This window comes from Delphinus delphis, chromosome 5 (assembly GCF_949987515.2).
Source record: "Delphinus delphis chromosome 5, mDelDel1.2, whole genome shotgun sequence".
Classification (NCBI taxonomy): Eukaryota; Metazoa; Chordata; class Mammalia; order Artiodactyla; family Delphinidae; genus Delphinus; species Delphinus delphis.
Window position 1 is genome coordinate 96,704,827 of NC_082687.1, and position 14,762 is coordinate 96,719,588.

The following is a 14,762-nucleotide window of genomic DNA, read 5'->3' on the forward strand; positions in this document are numbered from 1 at the left end:
CCGCCTGCCAATGCAGGGGACGCAGGTTCATGCCCTGGTCTGGGAAGATCCCACATGCCACAGCGCAACTAAGCCTGTGTGCCACAACTACTGAGCCTGCGCACCTAGAACCCATGCTCCACAAGAGAGGCCACCGCAATGAGAAGCCCACGCACTGCAGTGAGGAGTGGCCCCCGCTCGCCACAACGAGAAAAAGCCCGTGAGCAGCAGCGAAGACCCAACACAGCCAAAAAATAAAATAAAGAAATGAATTTAAAAAGAAATTTTTAAAAAATGAATATCTTCACTTTTTCTAGGTTTAATGTGTAGAGCTCTTTAGAAATTTGGAGGAAAAGGGAAACAGGAAAATCACAGCCAAACTATTTGATCCCAGCTCCAACTCATTTGGAAATAGCTGTCAAAGTGTCCCTGGTTAATCCAGGGCAAAGAACAGCCTCTGGTTCCTTCCCCAAACTCTCAGAGGAGGACAGACTGGTGAGCAGAAGTGGCAGTGGAGGCCCCAGTTGAGTGATGGCCTTTGGGCCAGACAAAGGTTTGCCTCCAAACTCACATTTACCATGGGACTCGAGCGAGTTATCGAACTTCCTAACTTCCTTCGTCATCCGTAAAAGAAGGGAAATAAAAATAGCCCATTCACTGAGATGCTGCTATGTACAGGCACTTTGTAAAGCACAGACATTCTGACTTAAATAAATGGCCTGGGGTGGACCTGAGGCATTTGACTTAAAAAAAAAAAAAAATCCCCAAGTTATTCTGAAGTGCCGCTGGGGTTAAGAAACACTCTCCAGATTTCTCACAAAGCACCAAAGACTGCACGTTCGTTGTCTGATCAGGGCTCTTTGTGCAGTGCAAGGAATGAGATGATGTCTCAAGAAAGCGCCACACCTAGGACACAGAAAGTGCCTTCTCCTTTCCATCCCTGCTCCTTTCTCCCGTTTAGTCCAAGCTCCACACCCCTAGCCCCAGTCACCATTGCTTACTGTGCCTGTGGCCTTGGAGCTAAGGAATTGAGCTCTTTCCATTTGTACTGGCTCATCTGACGCCTCGTTGGGCCCCGTGGCCCCGGCTGCAGAGCCCCCCGCTGACCCTGCAGGAAGGGGTTAAAGTTCCTGAGTGGCCAGAGGGCCCAGCCACAAGGCCAGGTAGCACCTCCAGCCTCTCCGGGCCCTTCCCTGGGCCACTCCATCCCAGCTACAGAGAAGGAGTTTCCTTGGCCCAGCTTGTCCCAACGGGATTGTGCTGGGCGACGGGAGAGCTGAAAAGGGGTTTCTCCCCTGACTTCGGCTCTCCTGGTGCCCTCCCCGCCACCCCGTCCCCGCTCTCCAGGCGGCCCCATCACGTGGCTGCCGGCTCAAAATGGCTCTCCTTCCCCCTCCCTCCCCTGCTCGCATCTGGATTATTCCAAGCCGATTGCCCCTCCGCAAAATCTTCCCGGCCTCCTTCCCAAGGGCGTCTATTTACCTGGAGAAGGTGGACCTTGTATAGGGATGCTCACGGCCAAGGAGGGCAACTTCTGCTGCGGGCAGAGCCGGGCGAGGGACCGCCAGCAGGCCCGGGAGATGGGGGCTGGCCTTGATTTAGACTGAGGCAGAATTTGGGCTTGGAGCTGGGAAAGTGGAAGTTCCCTGAGATTTGTAATCCTGCACTGCCATCTACCGCTGGTCTTAGTCTATGGCCTTTGATGACAGCACTAAAGGGGCTCACTTCAGCATTTCTAAACTTCTCTCTCAGGGGATGGGAAAAACCTTGGAGGAAACATGCTCCAAATACTGCCCATGGCTTCATGGTGAGGGTCATCCGTGAGACCCCACATAGGGTCCTTCAGCTGGACCATCCACCAGCATCCCTGCCTCTCCCAGAGAAGGCCAAGTGCTTGTACCCACAGGAGGCTGTATGGCCTCTCGGGGTGCAGTGAGCTGTTAACTGACAGCCCAGTAGACAGACAAGTGCTTCTGTCACTCCCTACCTGCTTCTTTCCTTTTTGTCTTGCAACCTTCACGGTCTTCTTCTGTCTTCCCTTATCTGCATCCTCACGGTCTTCAATGAACTCCTTTGTTAAGATGCAAATGGAAGAGTTATCTCTTAGTGTGTGTGTGTAAATTGGGAAAAAATGATAAGTGAGGAAGAGGGGTGGGATTTTTAGGTGTTAAAATGACTGTCTTGTCCTGGAGCCTCCACCCACTAAAGTTGAGTGTGAGCGAAGGGACAGTGGACAGACATCACCATCTACTCTTCTCAAAAGTTGTATCCAAATGGAAAGATGGTCAATGATATAGTGTTGGAGCTTCCATCGACCCAGGTGCTCATTCATGCCTAGGGAATTTATGGACAGCTGACTGTGTTCCAGGCCTTGGGTGCACAGAGGTACCGGAGGTGACTTCCCTCAAAAGTCATAATCTAATGAAGGCCACGAACAAGTGAATCTGCCAGGACTGATGTACTGACCCGGATGGAGGCCTCTGGCCCAGGATGATATCAGAATCACACTAGGGGCTTCCAGGGTTGGGCTTCTCTGCTCCCCACAGCCTTACTGTCAGGTAGAGAATAATGAGGATACATGTTAAATCACCGTGGAAGTTTGTATTTAATGCAAATTTTTTCAGGTCTTTTTGAAAAGGGAGAAATCCTTTTTGTGTTTTGTTTTGTTTTAAAATTTTCTTGGAGTATAGTTGATTTACAATGTTTTGTTAGTTTCAGGTGTACAGAAAGTGAATCCGTTATATATATATATATATCCACTCTTTTTTTAGATTCTTTTCCCATATCGGTCATTACAGAGTATTCAGTAGAGCTCCCTGTGCTATACAGTAAGTTCTTATTAGTTATCTATTTTATATATAGTAGTGTGTGTATGTCTATCCCAATCTCCCAATTTATTCCTCTCCTCCTCCCTTATCCCCGGGTAACCATAAGTTTGTTTTCTACATCTGTAACTCTACTTCTGTTTTGTAAATAAGTTCATTTGTATCCTTTTTTTAGATTCCACATATAAGCAGTATCATATGATTTGGCTTTCTGTGTCTGACTTAATTCACTCAGTATGACTATCTTTAGGTCCATCCATGTTGCTGCAAATGGCATTATTTTGTTCTTTTTTATGGCTGAGTAATATTTCATTGTATATATGTACCACATCTTCTTTATTCATTCCTCTGTTGATGGGCATTTAGTTTGCTTCCATGTCCTGGCTATTGTAAACAGTCCTGCAATGAACATTGGGGTGCGTGTATCTTTTCAAATTAAGATTTTTTCTGGGTATATGCCTAGGAGTGGGATTGCTGGGTCATATGGTATTACTATTTTTAGTTTTTTAAGGAACCTCCATACTGTTTTCCATAGTGGCTGTACCAATTTACATTCCTACCAACAGTGTGGGAGTGTTCCTGAAAAGGGAGAAATCCTTTAACAGTGCCAACTTCGTTTCTTTTTCCATATTATGCTTTCTAAAGTTTTAGTCATAAAATGTTAGAGCTGAAGCCTCTTAAGTTTGAAGCTTTAAAGTTTTCTAGTTTGAGTTTTGCAAACCAGGGCACAAGTACCTTGGGGTATAAAAGAAGTTGCAAGATAAACCCAGAACCTCTTCTGGTGTACCGGATTTATTAGACTTCTTTTTTTTCTAAAATTGGGAAATTTTTGTTTTTATACTGAAACAAACTTGGAACACAAAGCATGGGTTTTAATCATATAAGATTTCAAAGAAATGGCATGCAGGTTTCTGGGCTAGGCTTCAACCACTCAGCAGTGCCCTTGGCCATTTGTTTAGAGAAGACCTGAGCTTCAGCTGCAGAGGAGGGAACTGAGGTCCCAACCAGGGAGTGGGCATGGCTTGGGCTTTTTCTTTGTCTAAGGGACCTGATCGCTCTGACTCCTCCTCTGGGTGCGAGCCCCACCCTCACTCAGACCTCCTTCTTCAGAGCGGTGTGCAACTGTGGCTCTTAATTCAAGTCTAAATTCTTATTGGCTTAGAATGGACTTGTGAGAAATATACATCAAGCTTTTTTTTTTTTTTTTTTGGCTTTCCAATAATGTTTTGATCCTCTGTCAATGGAAAACTCTCCAGTAGGACCTCAAATTAGACTGAATGTGAACTCCAGGAGAGCTCAGGGTTTTCTTCACTGCTCTATTCCCAGGGACCAGAGGCACAATGAATATTTGTTGTATGAATGAATGAGCACAGGTAGATGTAGGTAAGTTGTCAGTACTTGATATCTTGCTTAAAGTTAATCTGTGTGGTTTCATCTGGGTTCCTTCAGGCTTTTTGAAGTTCCTGTTGGAAATAGCATATTGTCCCCATTTCTGCCTCTATGGTCTCAAGTTACTGAGCCTTAGAGCCAAGAGAGAAAGGAGGATTGAGAGGAATACTTCCTCTTCTGTTCGGAGGTCTCTGGTCTCCAAACTGGAGAAGGCTTCGCTCCTCTGGTCCAGACAGCATTTAATGATGTTTTGCACAAAATGAGTTAGAAATTGCAGGACTCCATGAGGGTTTTATAAGTGGTTATATCTACAGTTGTTATCCTCATTTTGAATTTCTTTAGAAATCAATGTGCTTTACTGAAAAAGAATGAATCTATGTATATGTATAAGTGAATCACTTTGCTGTATACCTGAAACTAACACAACATTGTAAATCAACTATAATCCCCCCCCCAAAAAAAGACATCAATGTGGTTCAGTAGAACTGGACCCTTTAGGTGGTAAATGGTGACAAAGCAGCTTCAGAGCCCTCAATCCTGGAGCACCTGCAGGGCTGCATGCACCCCTATTCTCCTCTGTGTGCCCAAGGTAGCACCTTCTGCATGCAGTAGGCGTGCAATAAATGCTCATTTCTGGCCTAACTTCCTCACTCACCAGCACGTGTGACATGAGCATGCACACACAAAGATACATCCCCTGGAGACATCTAAGCCATCACTCACCTCTGTAATTATTTTCACTTTTTCTTCCTTGGGCTTCATTTTAGCTGTGATGGCTCCTCCCTGACAGGCAAAGACCAAAGAAGAAGTCAGGTCCTTTGAACTCAGTGAAACGTCTTTCTTCTTACTACTGATAACGCTGAAGCTGACCTTGATGGTTAGTGCAGTGTTTGAACTGAGTAGACCTTGCATCCACAAGGAATGCATTCTTAGGCCCCAGGATTGGTGGACGTGAGCCCCAGAGGAGAAGGAAGGAGGCTGGACCCTCTGTCCCCACGAGCCTGTCAAAGATCTTGGCTTTCCTGTGTAGGAGGTGGAAGCCAGGAGAAGGTTCTGCCCGTGGTGTCAGATGACCCTGGTAGGAATCCAACTCCTGAAGGACTATTTCACAGCCTATCCTCTCCACTCAAACCTTCACCTTCCCATCCCCCTTCACTCTCTACCCTTGGCCTTTGTTCTCATTTCAAGAGCAAAGAGATAAAGCCAGAGATGGACCCTCCCCCATCCCCGTCCCCCTGTCTCACCCCACTGAGTCATGTCACCCCCTCTGCTTCCACTTGCTCCTGTGGTCTGTCCCTGCTTCCATCTGGGCCAGGGTTTCTGCCTGGGCACTGCTCCCGCCCCCTCCAGGGCCTTGACCTGGACAGTTTCCCCCTTTCACCTGCATAGTCATTTCTTCCTGCTCTTTTGGTTCATTCCTATCCATGTACAAAGGCCCCTTCCTTAAAAAACTCTCTCTGGGCTTCACATCTCTTTCTGTCGCTCAGTTGTTCAACCCTCTGAAAGAAAAATCCTCAAACCCTCTCTTTCCAAATCAGTTTTCTGAGCCTAGCGCTCCCTGGAACCACTCTTGCCAGCATCTCCAAGGACCCCCGCATCACCACATCTTATGATCCATCCTCAGCCCTCACCTTAGTTGCCCTGTCAGAGGCGTTTAGTAATGAAAGTGACCAGTTGCTTTCTTTTTCTTGAAATATCTTCTTCACTTGGCTTCTCAGACATGCTCTTTCCTGGTTCTCCCCCTACCCACTGCTTCTCCTCAGATTCCTCGGCTGGTTTCTTCTCATCTTCCGAGCACCACGTGTGACAGTGCCTGGGGCTCAGCCTTGCCCCATTCCCTTGGTGAGATCGTCCTGTCTCTTGGCTTTAAATACCGTCAATCTACTGATGCTCCCCAAATTTACATCCAGGGCCCAAACGTCTCCCCAGAACTCCAGACTCAAATATCCGAGCATTTGATGGACACCTTCCCTTGGATTAACATGCCCCAAATGAAGCTCCTTGTCATCACCCCTGAATCTGCTTGTCCTGCAACCTTCCTTGTTGCAATACACAGAACTCTATGTTTTTCCCAGGCCAAAAACCTGGGAGTCATTCTTGAATCCTCTCTGGCTCTCACATGACACACCACATCCAATCCATCAGAAACCGTGCCGTCTTCACCTTCACGTTACATTGACAATCCCACAACCTTTAAGCAGCTCACTGTTACCACCCTGGTCCAGTACCGTTGTCTCTCAGGGTTTTTTGTAAGAATCTCCTGACGTCTTTGCTTCCCACCGCACAACCCATTCTCTGTACTGAAGCCAGAGTGAATTGTTTAACATATAAGTGAGATCATATCCTTCCTCCGCTCAAAATTCTCCAGTGACTTCCTTCTCTTAACAGAGTTAAATCCAAAATCCTTCAATGGCCTACAAGCCCCTCCATGATCTGCCCTTGAATCTTCTTGCCTCAGGACCTTTGCAGTTGCTCTGCCTAGAACTCTCTTTCCCAAGACATCTACCCTGTTCTCTCTCTTTTCATTTCCTTCAGGACTGCTCAGATTTCATTTTATCAGAGAGATCTTCCCTGAACACTCACAGTACAATGCTAATCTCCCACCCTCACCCTCCTGGAACTCCATAACCACCTTACAGCGATTTCTTTTTTCATAGTACTTATCACCAGTTGACATACATATTTATTTGTTATTGTCTGCCCATCCTCATAAAATATAAGCTACAAGAGGGCAGGAACATTTGCTCATTGTTTAGCCCCAGAGCCTAGGACTATGGCTCCCAGTAGACACAATACATTTTGTTGAATGAATGACTAAATTACTCTTTATTGGCTGTGTCTTCCTCGGCCACATTCTGAAGGCCTTCAAAGCTTCATCGTCCTCCTTGGGCTGCTGTGAAGATTAGATGAGAGACATGAGGAGCAACAGCAAGGCTGACAAATCATAAGCCCTTCTAATAGCTATGGAATCTGAATCTTAACTGGGACTTCGTCATGTAAGCAGCTCATCTGAAGCCTTCAAGGTTTCATTTACCCTAACGGAGAATTAGCACCTTAAAGGGAAATAAAGCATCTGAAATTCTATTGTCTCCAGTCCAGAACTCCTCCCAAGCTGTCAGATATGGAGGAAAGGAAATGGTGAAAGCAGCTAGGATATTAAAAGGGTGAGGAGGTAATCTAGAGAGAATCAGGGGACAGACAATAAAAATAAAATTCTACAGGGCAAGGGAGCTCCCTGAAACAGTGGGAATTATGAAGTGGAAAAAAAAGAACTGTGAAATATCTTAGTAACTAAAAAAAAAAAAAAGATTCTCAACAAGTTAAAAAATGTTACATGGGAAGAAACAGAAGCAGAAAATGAAAAATATAATGGGGTTGATTTTTTTCTCCTCATTTTTTCCTGATCATTACCTTTGAATGAGTTTCTAAGGAAATCAAATGACATCAAAATTTATCTTTTTATGAGCACTGTTGCTAAGAAAACCAATCAATACTCTGCAACTTTAATATGCAGCTTGTCATCATCATGTACATTGAGTGTTTGTTAATATATCCCTATTGGCAACATCAAAATAAGAGCCGTGATTCACTGCAGACTTATTTTGTTCTCTCTCTAGATATACGTTATCACTCGGGCTCACAAAAACACTTCCAGCTTAGTAGCATATGCCTCAATTTGCACATGTGGAAATGGAGGTTTCCTCTGAGGTTAACCTCTGACAGGTTCTGTGCTTTGCCATTATGGTTATTAAATGTCACAATCAGAACTTGGCCCCGAGAATCTGTGATTCCAGGGTCCTCCTCCATGTCCCCCTACCTCTCTGTCTCAAAGTTTATTCTGGTTTTGCAATGTCAGTAACTCTTCTATGTTAGTCCACTATTCTCGAAATATTTACAATCGAAAAGCACAGAGCATTGCCCCTCTGGGAAAGGGCTCTGGCTACTTTAGGTCAACGATGTATTTAGTTTAACTCAATGCAGAAAACCAAAGATATTTTTCAAGGAAAGTACTGATGCCTTCATCCAAACAAATGGACTGTCTCTGAGGGTCATCAGAGGATCAGAGTCCTGTCCAGAGGGTCTTGTGGTAAATTCTAAAGAAGCAGAGAAAAAGGAACGAATGTATATGAAAAGGGCGGCATTATATGCAATGCTTTTCAACCTTGGCTACTTAGAAGATAATACAGTATATGCGTCCTACCCCAGAACAGTGAATACATGGGTTTATAGAAAGAGTGAGACCTTTGTAAAAAATTATGTGAACCTGGATTCAAATTCCAGCTCTGTTTATCAGCTGTGTGATGTTGGAGCAATGCCTTCACCCCTCTGAGATACATTTCTGTACCTGTAAACTTGTGCTCATAATTCCTACCTCAATGAGTGATTATTTTATCAGGGTTAAATGATAGAATATGTGTAGTAAAATGCGTAGCATGGCCCAGGCTCTCAATACTGGGAAGTAAGTGTTATTATTAAGAAAAGGTGACGGTAGAAGTGGAATGTAGAAGAAAAGAATGAGGAGGGAAACAGCAGTTAGGGGACAGGAATGAGAGTGGTAAGAAAGACCTTAGGTGATGTCAAATTCCCCATTACTGTCTTTGGTTCTCAACTTTGAATTTGTGGCACCAATAACCAATATGCCCTCTCTCCCATGCCACAGCTGCGCCCAGGGCAGTTTTTTTTCTGTTTCCTTTTATGGTGTTTCTGAAACCATCCCCTGTCCTCACACCTATGAGCATTTTCTCCCAGTGCACGGCATTTAGCCTTTTCTGTCTGATCCTGTTAGATCCTGAAACACTGGGCAGGTGCCATGCACACCCTGTTTGATTTCATTTCCTAATTCTCCAAGTTATTCCAGCCACAGCTTCCTGTAGTAAAAGGTGAGTGACAAATAGCTTTATAGAATCATTTCATCAGCTCCATAGAATGTATATTGTCTTCAAAGAGTATAAATACCACATCTGAGCTGTGTGATGTGACATATACCCAGTGCATTTATCTGATGAACTGAGTGCTCCCAGATCCTCCCTGGGAGTCATCCTGCTGGGCTTTAAGCACTCAAACCCTTTCATAAATCTCTTATGGTGCTTAGCTCATTGTACTGTTATAATCTGTTTATAGGTCTGTCTTCCCAGTAAACTCTGAGCTTCCGACCTGCTCTAGTTCATTTTTGCACACTTGAAACTTCAGCACCTTACTGAAGCCTGGTGCATTGTTGATGATCAATACATGTTTGAATGAATGACTCCTTAAAAGAGCTCTAGGAGATCCATTTGAAAGAGATTTCATTCTGGTCCTGAATTTACTTGCAGGAAAGCTTATATGAAAATCCAATAACATACATGTATTTCCCATTAGACTTTATCAGCCTTTCAGAGCCCCTCTTTGCAACAAAGAGAAACAATCAGTTTAAACACAGCCGGTAGATTTCCTTGTGGTCTTTTGGCGAGAGCAGCCAGCCTTTGTCTGTAACAGATCTTCCTCTGTCTAATGCCAAGGAAAGTGAAGCTTGCAATAACGAGTATTTCGCCCCTCGAACCAATTTGAACTAAAAGGCCCAGAAATGCAACCGGCAGCCAGTGTTTCCGGGAGACCAGAATGCAACAGGATGGCGTGGACGTCCTAGGAAGGAAGCAGAGACAGCTTCGGGAGAAATTCCACCCAGGGGCTGTCATGAGCCAGACTTAATTTCCTGCAAACCAGACACCAGACAGTGGCTCAAATCAAAGCAGCCCAAGTCATACTGTACGTTTCCATTCCAGAAAGTAAAACGTAAATAATAATGATGAGGACCCCTACCTTTACAATTCATTAGGCTCAGGGTGTCCAGGGGAGAGGCTGAACTCCAAGCCTGGTTGCTGAAAGCAGGACTGCACTGCTGCAGCCCAGCTCCCGGGAAGAAGTAATTTACCTTAAGGAACTTTACAAGGCACTTTGCAGATTCTCCTTCCTGGGATGAAGGGAACGTGGAATGTGTCTCACTGTTGAATCTTCTAGAAAATCCAGAGGGAAAGGCTGAACGTTGGGGCGGCTCCCTGGGAAGCTGCAGCCACGTCTCAGCAAAAACACCCGCTTAGCAACCCGTTCCTAAGGAAGGTCACTAGGTGGCTTTTTTTTTCTTTTAAAGTGACAGGTTACTCTAGCAGAGGAACACACATGCACGGGGTGAGCAGAGGTGCACAGCTTACAGGAGAAGCACAAAGGGAATCAGCATGGGGGAGCTGGGCAGAAATGAGGTCAAGCTTTCGGAGCTGGCCCTTCCCTTACCACAACTGGTTGCTGGGCATTTCTGGTCAACGACAGGCAACGCTCAGAGGTGGGTGGCTTAGAGTCAGCGAAGGTCGTCATTACAGGGCAAGGATGTCTAACTTACCTGCTGCACAGGCTCCCTGGAGGTTGCTCTGGAGCGTTTTCTGGTTAAACATGGAAAATTGAATGTGCAAGAGGAATCTCTGCTTATTCTCTGAATCCCGTCCAAAACGCAAAGGAAATGGGAAAAGAGGCAAAGAAGATGGCAGAGTAATGGAATGAACAGACCAAAAAAGCCACCCTCCAAGTATACTAGCATGTGTGCGTGTGTGTGTGCATCTTTGTGGATCTATGTGTGCCTGTGTGTGCGTGTCTATGTGTGTATCTGTGTCTGTGTGTTTGTCTATGTGTGTGGGTATGTGTCTCGTGTGTGTGTGTCTGTGAATCTGTGTCTGTGTGTGTATCTAAGTCGGTGTATGTATGTGTGTATGTATGTGTGTGTGTGTGTGTCTGTGTGTGTGTCTTTGCATTTCTATCTGTATGTGTACGTGTGTCTGTGTGTGTCTTTGCATTTCTATCTGTATGTGTACGTGTCTGTGTGTGTCTTTGCATTTCTATCTGTATGTGTGTCTGTGTGTGTCTGTGTCTTTGCATTTCTGTCTGTATGTGTACGTGTGTCTGTGTGTGTCTTTGCATTTCTGTCTGTATGTGTACGTGTGTGTGTGTTTGCATTTCTGTCTGTATGTGTACGTGTGTGTATCTGTGTGTGTGTCTTTGCATTTCTGTCTGTACGTGCATGTGTGTGTGTATCTGTGTCTTTGCATTTCTGTCTGTATGTGTACGTGTGTCTCTGTGTGTCTTTGCATTTCTGTCTGTATGTGTACGTGTGTGTGTGTTTGCATTTCTGTCTGTATGTGTACGTGTGTGTGTGTTTGCATTTCTGTCTGTATGTGCATGTGTGTGTGTATCTGTGTCTTTGCATTTCTGTCTGTGTGTGTACGTGTGTGTGTGCCTCTGTGTGTACCTGTGTGTGTCTGGGGTGGGGTGGGGTGGTCAGGTAGGCATGGAAACGAGGAAATGAGCTGATCCACTCTGCAGAACTTCAGAGAGGGCTCTGGATTTGGCTCAGCAGTGTGATGGGCTGAGTTGTGTCTCCCAGAAAGATATGTTCAAGTCCTAACCCCTAGTACTTCAGAATGTGAGCTTATTTGGAGTTAAGGTCTTTAAAGAGGTAGTCAATTTAAGATGAGGTCATTAGCGTGGGCCCTGATCCAATAGGACTGTGTCCTTTTAAAAAGGGGGGATTTGGGCACAGGCAGCCATGCACAGTGGGAAGACCTGTGAAGGCACAGGGAGAACATCATCTATCAGCCGAGGAATGCGAGGCCACCAGAAGCTGGGAGTGAGGCCTGGAACTGATTCTCCCTCACAGCCCTCAGAGGAAACCAACCCTCCAAAACCTTGATTTCTTATCTTTGTATGACAGCCCCAGGAAATGAATGCAGTCAGGTACCAAGGAAAGTGGGGAGACTCTGGGGCTGAGAATGCAAGAAAATGTGAAAATCTATGTATAGAGGGGCTAGGTCCTCAGGACCCTCCCTGACCCCTGGAAGCCTGAGGAATAATACCCTTCTTTCCCAGGCCCCTCTTCTTCTGCCATCTTGAGGAAACTGGGGGTATCTTCTCAAGGGAGGTTGTAACAGAGCCACTGGTCTCAAGTTCAGGTACAGCAGAAGGTGTGTGTGTCTCAGGTCTGAAAACTGGGTCTGAAATGGAGAGGTGGGCAGGACGTACCTTTCTCACAGAGCTGAGACACCCACACATATACCTGGATCCTCTGTCCCACCTTCGCTGTAACCAAATTGGAAAACATGGAATATTGTTTTCTGGAAAAACTGAGTGGTCACAAAGAACAGGTCCCAGATATGGGTATTTCTGGCTCTTCCAATGAAAGAAGTAGCATATTGCCTTTACAGAAAGGCAATACAGAGAAAATGGGAGGATCACAGAAATTCAACACTTGTAGTTATATAGAAAGAGAGAATCAAGAAAATGAAAAGGTAGAATGTTTCAAAGAAGCAATACAAAGAAGACTTTCAGAATTGAAAGAAGTCTTTCTATTGAAAGGGGCCATTACCTAGTGCTGGTGCAGGGAGACCATGAGAAAACTTGTCTGTCTCTGTTCACCAACTCTGCATGTGGCAGGAAGAGTATCTCCTGAGAATTCATAACCATTGGCTTGCACCATGCTGCTGAATTCCCTTATTCATGCTACCTACATCATTTAGGAACCCCCTAAGTGACACATTTTAACTAGTGGTCTCAGGCTACTGTATTCCTGTGGGGTGTTGGGCAAGAGCAGATACAAAACTTTTCTGATCTCACACCAGTCAGAATGGCCATCATCAAAAAATCTACAAACAATAAATGCTGGAGAGGGTGTGGAGAAAAGGGAACACTCTTACACTGTTGGTGGGAATGTAAATTGATACAGCCACTGTGGAGAACAGTATGGAGGTTCCTTAAAAAGCTACAAATAGAACTACCATATGACCCAGCAATCCCACTACTGGGCATATACCCTGAGAAAACCATAATTCAAAAAGAGGCATGTACCAAAATGTTCATTGCAGCTCTATTTACAATAGCCCAGAGATGGAAACAACCTAAGTGTCCATCATCGGATGAATGGATAAAGAAGATGTGGCACATATATACAATGGAATATTACTCAGCCATAAAAAGAGACGAAATTGAGCTATTTGTAATGAGGTGGATAGACCTAGAGTCTGTCATACAGAGTGAAGTAAGTCAGAAAGAGAGAGACAAATACCGTATGCTAACACATATATATGGAATTAAAAAAAAAAATGTCATGAAAAACCTAAGGGTGAAACAGGAATAAAGACACAGACTTACTAGAGAATGGACTTGAGGCTATGGGGAGGGGGAAGGGTAAACTGTGACAAAGCAATAAAGAGGCATGGACATATATACACTACCAAACGTAAGGCAGTTAGCTAGTGGGAAGCAGCCGCATAGCACAGGGAGATCAGCTCGGTGCTTTGTGACCGCCTGGAGGGGTGGGATAGGGAGGGTGGGAGGGAGGGAGACGCAAGCGGGAAGAGATATGGGAATATATGTGTATATATAACTGATTCATTTTGTTGTGAAGGTGAAACTAACATACCATTGTAAAGCAATTATACTCCAATAAAGATGTTAAAAAAAAAAAAAAACTTTTCTGGAGGGACACACCTTCAAGTAGTCCATTCAGAATTGCTACAGATAAATGTTGCTGAAGATGAATTTACAATACAAAATGAGACACACAGGAGGAAATAGTCAAAAGTCTGCAGTTAGAGGGTATAGTTAGATACCCAAGAACTTCTGATAATGCAGTGATCATATGGAGAATCAGAAAAAATAATGACTGTAAAAGAACTTAAAAAGAGGCTTTGAAAATATGGAAGAAGAGTGAGATACTGTCAAAAAGGTCAGGCAAATGTTAAAAAGAATCAGCTAGAGCTTTTAGAAATGAATAATAAAGTCATGAATTCTTAAAAAAGTTTTTATTGGAGTATAGTTGATTTACAATGTTGTGGTAGTTTCAGGTGTACAGCAAAGTGAATTAGATATATGTGTGTGTGTGTGTGTGTGTGTGTGTGTGTATATATATATATATATATATATATATATATCTATCTATATCTCCATGAGTTTTTTTTATTTTAAAGCAAAGGACGGATGAGAGAGCTGGAAAGAGAATGAGTGATGTAAAAGATAGATTTAAAAAATTCAAATGTGGGGCTTCCCTGGTGGCGCAGTGATTGAGAGTCTGCCTGCTGATGCAGGGGACACGGGTTTGTGCCCCGGTCTGGGAAGATCCCACATGCCGCAGAGCGGCTAGGCCCGTGAGCCATGGCCACTGAGCCTGCGCGTCTGGAGCCTGTGCTCCACAACGGGAGAGGCCACAACAGTGAGAGGCCTGTGTACTGCAAAAAAAAAAAAAAAAAAAAAAAAAAAATTCAAATGTGGCACAGAGAGATGGAAAATAGGAAAGTGCGGATGAAAGACATGGAGGAGAAATTGACAAGGTCCACCATGTCTGCCATGTCCAGTGGAGTCCAGGAGCAGAGAAGAGAGAGACATTGGACGCTGGATCTTAGAGTTGGGGGATCTTAGTCAACTTCCTTAACTTCTCAAGGTTTCAGTGTCCTCATTTGTAAAACAAGTTCATAATAGTACATACTCCAGAGGGTCATGACGAGGCTTATTAAGTTAATATTTGTCAAGTCCTGGCACTCAGTAAATGCTGTA

The 14,762-nt window shown here is 44.5% G+C and overlaps 1 protein-coding gene and 1 long non-coding RNA gene across 3 annotated transcripts in view; one reads left to right on the forward strand and one right to left on the reverse strand.

The window, feature by feature from the left end:
- CC2D2A (coiled-coil and C2 domain containing 2A) overlaps positions 1 to 10,210 on the reverse strand; it is a 135,748-nt gene extending 125,538 nt beyond the window's left edge. The window contains exons 1-3 of the mRNA XM_060012793.1: positions 10,105 to 10,210; positions 4,917 to 4,976; positions 1,967 to 2,050 (exon numbers count right to left, since the gene is read on the reverse strand). Coding sequence (XP_059868776.1) covers positions 1,967 to 2,050; positions 4,917 to 4,955 — 123 coding nt within the window. The 5' untranslated portion in view covers positions 4,956 to 4,976; positions 10,105 to 10,210. The remainder of the gene's footprint in view (positions 1 to 1,966; positions 2,051 to 4,916; positions 4,977 to 10,104) is intronic.
- The window catches only part of LOC132426069 (uncharacterized), a 181,007-nt gene that overhangs the window by 131,373 nt on the left and 34,872 nt on the right, over positions 1 to 14,762 (forward strand). The window lies entirely within an intron of this gene.